At 56.5% G+C, this 10,738-nt stretch overlaps 1 protein-coding gene across 1 annotated transcript; it reads right to left on the reverse strand.

Moving 5' to 3' along the window:
* Positions 1–697: 697 nt before the first annotated feature.
* SHISA2 (shisa family member 2) lies at positions 698–8,166 on the reverse strand. The gene is made up of 2 exons (XM_047756129.1): positions 6,924–8,166; positions 698–4,019 (listed from the first exon to the last, which is right to left on the reverse strand). The coding sequence occupies exons 1-2, from the start codon at positions 7,252–7,254 to the stop codon at positions 3,466–3,468; spliced, it is 885 nt and encodes a 294-aa protein (XP_047612085.1). The 5' UTR covers positions 7,255–8,166; the 3' UTR covers positions 698–3,465.
* Between the last annotated feature and the right edge of the window lie 2,572 nt (positions 8,167–10,738).

The following is a 10,738-nucleotide window of genomic DNA, read 5'->3' on the forward strand; positions in this document are numbered from 1 at the left end:
CTATGTCACCAGGCGAGCATCTGGGAGCCCAAGCAGAAGCGGAAGGCTCGCTTGAAGGTGAGCATCACAGAGTAAATACGACAGAAAAGTGCATTTATTTGTCTTAATGGTCCTCCCGCCACTCCCGATGTTGATATTCTTGTTAAATTTTAACTTTCCCGGCGGCAGTAGAAGGGACAGGCGATGCGGGGTTTCCGGGACGCAAAGAACGAGTTCACCTCTCCCTTGTGATCCAAGGGTCTGACTTCCTCGCACACGGGCACACAAAACGCCCCTGGCACCATCAGGAACCAACCGACGCTGCAAGTTTCCATACAGGAGACAGGCCAAGCAAGCTATGCTTTCTGTCCGTACCGGCTCCTTTTTTTTTCCAACAGCTCACGGTATTTCTAGGCGGTGCATGTTACACTTTATAGGTTTTGATTTCCTGACGGGAAGGAAGGTATAGCGAAACCAGGTGTTTGAATGTTTTTATTTTGTCAGCTAAATTTCTCCAGTTCTTCCTGAATTTGAAAAGATCTGAGGTTGCTTCTAGGGATGTTATATTTTTTGGAAAGATCAGGTGGCAGTCACTAAGGGGAAAAACTCATTAAACTGCCCTTTAGCTCAGATCATGACAGACACAAGGGAAAGAAGGAAAGTTAGGCCTGTGTGGAGAAGCAGAACTCTCTCTCCCTCTGTTTATTATTAATTTTTATAGAGCTGCACCCAAAGCAGATGGAGGTTCCCAGGCTGGGGGTCAGATCGGAGCCGCAGCTGCCAGCCAACGCCACAGCCACAGCCACAGCCACACCAGATCCGACCTACACCACGGCTCACAGCAACGCTGGATTCTTAACCCACCGAGCAATGCCAGGGATCGCACCTGCATCCTCATGGATGCTCGTCAGGTCCTCGACCCACCGGCACTCCCTGTGTTTAGAAAAGGCGGCTGAGAACATCACAGGCAGATTCCAGCAGTGGGTAAGGGTGGACCAGATAGATGAGGGACTGAACCATGGCTTTTACACTTACATTTGAAAATGTGACATCTGCAAATTATATGAAATTCAGCTTTGGGGGTCCATCCTCAAGTTTCATTGGAACCCAGCCACGCTTGTGTATGTACCTTCTACAGCTGCCTTTGTCCTTCGGTGACAGAGCTCAAGAGCTTGAGGAACAACAGAGCCTGCAAAGCCTAAAATATTTACTCTTTACCAAAAAAAAAAAAAAAAAAAGTTTGCCAATCCCTAGGCCGGGTGATCTAAGGCCCCTTTCACCTCCAAATTCCTAGGAATTTTACTGTAGATAAGCTGGAGTCCTCCACCAAAGACAATGGACAGAACACACATCAGCATGATAAAATAAGGACCCCATAAGAACCATTGGTCTTAGGCTGTCACCATTTCCCAAGGGACAGTAAAATAAGACCCAGTGACTCAGGACACATTGTAACTTCCTAGATATGAATTACTTTCAAAAATAGGCTCTTGGTTCTAGAAAGCAATGTTTAGGATTCTCAGCAATTCTATGAACAGGTTTTGCAGACCATTCGAAAAATTACCAAATAAAAAGAAAATGAAAAAAAAAAAAAAACAACCAACTCAGGGGTTCCCGTTGTGGCTCAGTGGAAACGACTCTGACTAGTATCCATGAGGACACAGGTTCGATCCCTGGCCTCTGCTCCGTGGGTTAAGGATCCAGTGTTGCTATGAGCTGTGGTGTGGGTTGCAGACGCCACGCAGATCTGGTGTTGCTGTGGCTGTGGCGTAGGCCGGCGGCTACAGCTCCGATTAGACCGCTAGACTGGGAACCTCCATATGCCCCTCCATATGTTTAGGGGTGCGGCCCTAAAACAAACAAACAAACAAAAAACTCAACTCCCCAAGGAATTCATACCATAAAATATTTATTAATAAGTAAAATGATTTTCCTTTGCCTTTGGTTATTAAAACAAATTTGATGGGGTAGCCTTGTGAGTACCAACTGCCAACGATGGTTTGACATTATCCAGTCACGAGACAGACGGGTGACAGAATGTGTGCACTGATGTCCGATGACAGACAGATAACTACAGACGCAGAGATAAATATGGAAAAGACCACGCCTGACAACTGCCTAATTACACAGCGTGGTTTTGGTGGCAACTGGAAACCTACTTGGACATACTTCAGCTTGCTTCTTGTAAGTACACAGGACACAAAGAAATCCCCTCGAATTTCTTCATTCAGAACACTGGTAATGAACACAGTGCTTCGTGAGGACGAAAAGAGAGGAAACCAAAAACTAACTTTGTGGGGAAGAAAGGCAATAGCTCCTTGAAAAGCTTTTCTCAATGTAACAGTCCCTCTTGCTCGAAAAATAAGCCATTTTGATAACAACAGTCCAAAAAGCCTAGGATTTGCAAAGTCAATCGTAGTGGTGGTTTTAAATTTCAACCCAAGTCCCAGACTGTGGCTAAGGAGCTACACGAAATAGCTTTGTAAAGCAGGTCTTTGAATTTGCCCGGGGAAGCCAAGAAAATGCTTCATCTGATCTGGGCAGAAAAGCCGATGCTCCTGCATAAGGAGAGTCATGACCTGCGTTCAGTTACTGTGCGGACAGGGAGGTCGGAGCACAAAGAGAGTGAGCCGCCAAGCCACACCCCGTGGCCACACTAAAAGGACCCTGGGGAAGTAGCAGATGATGAGAGTTTGCGATTTCAATACAAAAAGTCTAATTACGTCTTCTCAGACGCCCCTCGAGGTCAGGAATTCAAAATATACCATCAAGAGGGGGCACGCAGTTTCCCTACTGTGCCACCCAGCACACGCCACGGCTAAAATCCCAGAGGTCGGAAGCCTCATTTAAGTCACGATACCGATTTCGTTCGGTCGCTTTTTACAATGTAGAAAACCCCTGTGTGATAAGATCTCCTCGCAAGGTAAAAAAGCACCCAAGAGACCCCCCCCCCCAAGCATAAAAATAGACTATACATATATCTGTTTACAATGCGATTAGGATGTGCCTGTGAAACGCTGAGATCAAGGACTAACCTCGGCCTCCGAGTCGGGGTCCTTTCATGGTGACTGTGCTCTTCCCCCCCAACACCAAGGATGCTGATTAGACACCGGCCCAGGGGAAAGGGAGGTTAGAGCGATTCCGTCCAGACGTCTACAAGGACAAACGAGAAGAAGCAATAATAGCAAAAGAGGAAAAACCCTTCATCTCTCAGTTTACAAAATCCTCTTGCCATACCTCAAGGGCACTTCAGGGCTCACACCTGTCACACAGCCATGGGCAGCATCCTAAATCATCCGTGAAACCGCATCCAGAACCGCGAAGTGAGAGACAGGCGTTTTCACGCAGTCTGGGGGCCAAGGAGGCCCATCCAAAAAGGATGGGGTCCTACACGGCGCCAACGCGCCGGGACCTCGGCGCTGAGACGCCTCCCCCGCCCACAGCTTCCGCCCTCCTGGGCGGCGCGGGCACCGGCCCCGCCTGGCGCTACACGGTCACAGCTGGGAACATCTTCTGCTCGCTGCTGGTGTGAGGGAAGGGGGCCTGGATCTGGCGGTAGCCCGTCTGCAGGCCGTCCAGGAAGGGCGGCACCGGGGTCAAGGGCACCGAGTCGTGCTGCACCGTGTACCCCACGTAGGGGGCGTGCAGGAACTGGCCCTGGTGCGGCACGATCTGGGTGGCCTGCTGGCAGTTGAGCACCGAGAAGTTGGTGGGCATGTTGACGTAGACGTTGTTCAGGGTGCCCTCGGGCAGGCAGCAGTTGGTCTGCGACCTCGTGGGGGGCGCCCGGGCCCCCGAGTTGGCGCTGGAGCTGGAGCTGGCGGCCGTGCTCGACTGGCGGGAGGAGGAGCCGCGCGAGGTGCTGGCGCTGGGGATCATCGGAATGGCCTCCATCAGCCGCGGCCCGCCCGGCGCCCGGCTCTGCGGGGGCTCCTGCTTGGGCCGCAGGCAGCGGCAGCAGCAGGCGGCCACCAGCGAGCCCACGATGATGAAGGCGACGAAGACGGAGCCGACGATGAGGAAGGGCACGTAGATGGGGACTGAGGGAGAGAAACAGAACCCGATGACTTCCCGGAAGGAGGCGGTGAAACCGGCCACACGCGCACGCGCGCCGGGCGATGCATCCCCCAGACCCCGGGAAGCCAGGCCGGGCCGGTGGGGGCGCTCATCAGCAGCCCCCGGGCTCCACGGTCCCTCGGCATGTGCTCCCTCACGTGCTGGGGAAAAGCCAGCGGCTCGGCCCCCACAGCCACGGTGGGGACACCACCCGCGAAACACACGACCTGCCATCCATGGAGGCAAAGAGCCAGCTTGGCAAAGTGGGAGCCTGAGGGTTTCAGACCGGCCGAGAATTCCTGCAGTAACTGTACTGCCTACACCTCGGTCCGCTCTCAAAGGCAGGTGGAGAATCTACACAGAAACGGGTGAAAATATGTAAAAACCCCTCCCCCGCCCCAAGGAAGTTATTTACATTCCTTGCAAACTTCTTTTACTGGGTTTGTTTTTTTTTTTAAGTTCTTGTTTCATAGGCAAATAAATTAAAAAAAAACAAAACAACTGAGGTCGGACCCTAGACACAGCCACTTCCAAAAAGAGTCTGTAGGACACGGACGTCAAAAACGGGAAAAGAAAAGAAAAAAGAAAAGCCCTCCACAGATGCTCTCCAAAGCTGAAGACTGGTCCTTGGGAGGGGGGCCTGGCACCGGCGAAGCTGTCCAGCTCAGCATGAAACAAGGTACCAAGGAGGGCACTTGGAACATTAGTTCCAGGAAAAGAGCCTCCCCTGAGCCAAGGGGCCAGGCGAGACCAGGTGGCTGAGGGCACCCACTTCTCAAGTGAGGATTACTCTGGAAAACAGAACTGTAAAGATAAAAATGAAAACTACCAAAAATCCGTAATGAGCTCCACGGTTCAACTGTTTTACTTAAAAAGACCTTCGGGGAGGAGCAGGCAGAGCAGGCACGACTGGGGACAGAGAACCAGCCAGGAGGGGTCTGCAGAACCCCGCCCTGTGTCACCAAGCCCCTCAGCCATCTGGGTTCTCTCGGCCACCTCCCTGACCATCTCCCTGACTATCTGACCAGATGCCACATGAGGGCAGGGCCCAGCCTCGCTCGCCAAGCCGCTCTCCCTGTAATCCCGCTCCTTCGGCAGGTCTGGTATTCCTGCAATCAGTGCTTCTAGAACACGGTCCCACACGGAGCTGGAGAGAAATGATGCCTTGTCAGGAAAACGTACTGGAGACGTCTGTGGGCAAAGGCTGACAGTGAAGACGGCCTTCCCCTTCGATGCTGAGCAGAGTAAACAGCGTACTCTTAAGAGTGCCCCCTGAGCGGGCGGCCCTGCTCTGGTTACACTGGCTCTTGGGGTAACCGCGGCGTGTGCCCGGCCGCGGGGCCGGGCGCTTTGGGCTCACTGTCTAAATTAAGAGGCCAGCCCCAGAGGGCAACAAGAAGTGAACAAACAAGAGTGGGGGGAAAAAATACCCCAAACATTATAGCAAAACTCACTGAAAGCAGTCCAAGTCCATATGAGGGGTTTGGGGGAGGAGTAACTTCCCTTTTCAGGAATTTAATTGGATTTTAATAGAGAAGACACAGACTCGACAAGAAGGTGCTTCTGTGCGTCGTGGGCACTGCTTCCTCAGCCACGGAGACCATCACGACTGCACAAGACAAGCGCAGAAATTTTAGGGAAAAAAGATTCAAAAGTAGAATGGAGAAGGCGCCCTCACATGTCACTGCATCCCGAGAGGTCGGTCTGACCGGTCACGCCCAACTCTGGGGGGACCACCGGCCGCCCGGCGTGGCCGCTGCAGAGCAAGCAGCCTGTCCTGGGCTCAGCCCCGGGTTTCTGCTGGGGCCACACACCCTGCCACGCTGGGCCTGCCTCTTGTTTTGAGACAGGACCACTTCAGGCATTACCCACCCTCCTCCTCTTCAGAGTCCGGGCGGCGGCGGCGGGCCAGGAGGAGTAGCTAATAAAGTGCTCGACCGCAAGGGGAAGGGCCCGGAAAGGAGCGGCCGCTCAACCACGCCCCAGCCGGCTCTGCCAACACCGACCGGCAGAGCCCGGCGCGGGCGGCTGGAGCCCTGGGCTCGGGGCGGAGAGGGTCCCCTCCTCCTCCTGACCAGCCGCGGAAAGCGACGACACGCCCCCCTCTGACGATGCCACGTGCGCCCCTCCCCGACCCCCGCACCCTCCCTCCCGCACACTCCGGGTGACTCTAGAGGGCGGGGGGGGGGGGGAGGCCCTGAGGCTTGTGACAAGGGGTGGAAGTGGGACCTATCACACGCTTTCCCGCATGTGTTTATTTTTCCAACTCTAACTTGGGCAATTTGAAAAAATACAATTAAAAAAAAAAATCAGAGCCACAAAGCGCAGGGTTGGCACCGCTCTGATGTCACACCTACCGACTCTGACGTGGTAAGGAGACCCGAGCGAGGCCCGGGCCGTGGCGGGGAACCGCCTCTTAGGGTTCGAATCCCCCGGGCTAGAGTCTGACGGAGCGCATCCCGCCAAGCCCGGAGGAGCTGCCTTCCCTCTGAGGAGCCTTCGAGTGCCCCTGCAGCCCCCTCGCGGGGGGCGCCCCAAGACCTGAACCCTTCTTAGGAGGAAGCCCTGTGGAGACAGGAGACTTGGGAGGGGGGCACAGAGGCCCCCGGGAGGGAGGCACACGGGGCTCCCCCTGTGGCTCGCTCTGCCCTGGATGTGAGATTTTCTTCGGAAAATCCAGGCCGTGCCACCCTTAGCAGACAGATGGGGAAACTGAGGCCCAGGGCAGCGGGCTGGTGCCCCACCTTGCACAAATTAATAGCCGGGCCAGAAGGCAAGCACCGCCTCCCGATCCAAGACCCTTTTCTGCAACTTCAGGCTCCGAATTCCTTTCCCCTCTCCAGGCTCCCGGTCCTTCCTCCCCTTTCCGATCCGCCCGGCCCGCCTACCTGCGGAGCCGTCGGGGCCGTCTTTGTCCGCGCGGCCCGGCTCGCCGGCGCCCTGCTGGCGGTCGTTGTCGCAGCCGCCCTGGTCCAGGCGCGCCTCGGCGCTGGAGCAGCAGTAGCGCAACGCGCAGCTGCCGCAGCAGATGGTGGCATCGCCGCCGTCGAAGCGTTCCGGGCACTGGAAGCCGATGCGCCAGACGCCCTGCGCGTCCAGCCAGCCGTGGCAGTACTCGCCGCTGGCCCGCGCCCCCGCCGCCAGCAGCGCGGCCAGCAGCAGCCGCAGGAACGAAGCGGCGTCCCGGGAGGAGGCGGCCGGGCGGCGTCCGCCCCACATGGCACCACCCTGGGCACCGGCGGCGCGTCTCCAGAGGGCGCAGCGGCGACTCCGGGCGGTCGCGGCCCGGAGTCCCGGTCCCCGCGGTGCTGAGGCCAGGACCTCTTCGCCGAGTGTCCCTTCCGCGGCGCCTTCCGCGCGGGCCACCGCCCCCGCCGCCAAGTCCGAGAGCTAAGCCATGCCCTCCTTCGGCCGGGTCCCAGCAGGGGCTGCCTTGAATTCCTGGGCACTCGCCAACAGAACTCTGAGGGAGCGAGTCAGAGGGCCCCCGGAGGCTGCGCCCGCGACGGAACCCTCCCCGTGCATCCCCGAGGGGACGCTCGCTGGAGCCGGACGACCGGTGGGCGCTGCCGCAGAGTTTAAGCCTCAGCGTCCCGCGCGCGAATCGGGGCGCGTCTCCCCGCCTTTATTCCGCTCTCGGGAGACGAGAAGGGGCCAGGAAGGGGGACAGCGGACGGAGGTCTCCGGGCAGCAAGTGCAGCGGCCGGCCGCGCTCAGCCTTCGGCGCTCGGAACTCGGTCCGCATGGCTCCGGCCGCGCCGCCCGGGCAGCCCCCCCGGGCGCAGCCCCCACGTTCCGCTCCGAGGGCCAGACGGTCGATCCTCCAGACGCACGCAGGCGTCCAGGACGAGGACAGGGGGCCGGCGCGCCCTCCGCAGTCCCGGGAGCCGACCGGGCTGGCGGCGGCCACGGCTGCTGCTGGGCGCGGGTCCAAGCGGGCGGCTCACCCGCTCCCCTCCACCGCTCTCCGACCGCCGCGCGCTGGGTCTGGCTCCCCCTCTCCCCGGCTGCTGCGCCCTCGGAGGTGCGCGCCGCTGGGCGCCTCCCACGGAAGTTTCAGCCCCCGGGGCTACGGAAGAAGCCTAGCGCTGCGGCCGCCCGCACCCCCGCGCGCCCGGCTCGGACTCGCCCGCCGCGCCGCTGCGCTGCGCTCTTAAGAGAGGCTGGCGTGCGCATGCGCGCTGGCGGCCGCCCCCTCCCCCGGACGCCCTCCTCCCCGGGGGGCCGCAAGCCCTTCGCCTTCGGACTTGGGCGGAGCAGAGCCCCGCGGCCGCGGGCGGTCAACGATCGCTCGCGAGGCGGAACCGAGCCTAGGCAGCCTGGGCCTCGCTAACACAGTAACAGCACTAACGGCAAAAAGGCCAAACCAGACTTGCTTGTGGACGGTCTTAGGCATTCGAGATTTGGTTGGATGCTCAACACTTTCCGAAGAAGGAGTGTAATTCCGCGCCACTTTAGAGACACGCAAGTTCCACCCAGCCTAACTGTCCCTGTCGACTCCCAGCAGAGAGGCCACGGCTCGTCCCTGGCCCCGCCGAGGAAGAACGCCTGGGGCTGCGGGTGGGCTCAGGCCCCTACCAGGTGGAAGGATCGCATTCCGCGAAGGCTTGCCAAATTTGGCCGCCGTCTGGATGGTTGATGTCGCTTCTCTTTCTATATTTGGGCAGAGCGATTTATTGGATTCAAGCGGAAAGGTGCCTCCGCTCAGCATTTGGCCCTGGCGGTGGAGACAACTGCAGCGAACGAGCAAACAAGGTTCCGACCGACCAGCGACGCGGCTTTGAGGAAGAGAAATTAATAGCTCCTGTCTGGCGGAAGCTGAAACCACAGGTGCTGATGCTATTAAAACAGCAGTGATTATTTTTAAAGGAGCTAGTGACCCTCCCGACACGGTCTGGAAGTCAGCGCCCTGAAATCTAGGCCCAGCCCTACCAGAAAAAGAATCTTGCATTTTGTTGGCCTGGGTTTCTTCCCCTTTAAAGGGGAGCATGAGATGTGCTGGCTGCGGAGTTCCCTTGTTAAGTCCACGGCCATGGAACACAAGGCGGTTTTACTCAGAGCCAAGACACTGCTGTTCAAACATCGTCGGACACTTGGGCGGGTGGGTCACCGCGGGGAGTCAGGCCTGGTGATCACTCTTCCTCTCGCCCCACGGAATCGAAGGAAAAAATATCCGTTCTTCAGTAAACCTCTTTCCAAGTACTGAGCTTCATTTCATTGCACTTGGAGGGGGGTATTTTCGGCTACATAAAATTACGTATTTTTAAAAGCACCAGCCACCAACTTTTCTTAACCTAGTAAGTTAGAATTTTAATATCAAATTATTCGTTCCACAAATACATGCTACTGGGTTACAGTGTACTCTGCCCTCTGTTGGCTACTGGGGATTCAGCAAGAAGCCAGACTTCTGGCCATTTTCTTCCAACAGAACTGAAAGGCTCTGGAGTAAAACAGAAATTGGACAGAGAAACTAAGAATTGAATAAGCGAAGCCAGTACAACGACCGTAAAGCTGTGATGGGTTGATGTCCAGGCTCAATTTAAGTGTATAACCTGGGAGAGGGAGGTCAGAAAAATCATCAGAGCACTTAGAAGCAGCAGAAGGGCGTTCTCGACATGGTTCAGCGGTTAGCAAACCAGACTAGTATCCGTGAGGATGCGGGTTCGAGCCCTGGCCTTGCTCAGTGGGTTAAGGATCCAGTGTTGCCGTGAGCTGTGGTGCAGGCTACAGATGTGCCTCGGATCTGGCATTGCCGTGGCTGTGGCGTAAGCCGGCAGCTGTAGCTCTGATTTGACCGCTGACATGGGACCCTCCATATGCCACGGGTGCGGCCCTAAAAAAAAAAAAAAAGAAGCAGCAGCAGCAGCAGAAGGCAGACTCAGTTTTGCAGATATGAGTCTTTTTCTTAGAAGATACTGTCAGCCGACGTTGAGTTACTGGGGCTTCCTGTGTGCCTAGCGCCGTCCTGACTTTGTCCTGCAGCGGCTGGCTTCATCCTGACAGCAACCCTATGCAGGAGGCAGGATTGCCCTCCCCACCTTTCTGGTGAGGAGAACTTCCTTACAGATAGGAAGTAGCCTTGTGCCTGGACCCCAGCGCGCCCGGTCTCCTCTACAGGAAGCCCAGGATGAACCGCAGACTCCATACCAATCACCGCATCCTTATCTTCCTCTAACCCCATAAAATGATGTGAGTAGGAAGCGTCCGTGTGTTTAGGGGGTACCCAGGCCGTACCTCCTCACGCTGTCCACGTAGCCTCTGCTCCGTGACGCCCACGATTGGTCAGAGTTTGTGTATAAGAAAGCGGTGTTGCCCCCTTTCATACTGCACTTGGTTTAGTGACCTGGTAAGGCCACAGCTGAAGCACAGCGAGTTTAGAAATCGTTCACGATTTCGTCCACAACCGGCGAACTTGGCAGTGTACAGCTGGGAGCAAGTTCATCCTCTTGTTTACAGCTGTGTCCCTTGATTCCTTAGAAGTTGAGGGGCCTGTTTCAAAGGGACTCAATAAGATGCTTCATTGTCCTCAATGGTCAGAGAGCCGGCTCCTCTCTCTTTGACTGGATCTTACTTTTTCTCCGTGTATCTAGTATGTGGTACTGAGGTTTTATAAAGTAAGTTGTCAGATGGTGAGCATCGCTGCGGAAAGTGCCACCGGGAGATTTTAAGGTGGTGATATTCCTTCAGTAAGAAATAAAGGAGT

This window comes from Phacochoerus africanus, chromosome 13 (genome assembly GCF_016906955.1).
Source record: "Phacochoerus africanus isolate WHEZ1 chromosome 13, ROS_Pafr_v1, whole genome shotgun sequence".
In the NCBI taxonomy this organism is placed as follows: domain Eukaryota; kingdom Metazoa; phylum Chordata; class Mammalia; order Artiodactyla; family Suidae; genus Phacochoerus; species Phacochoerus africanus.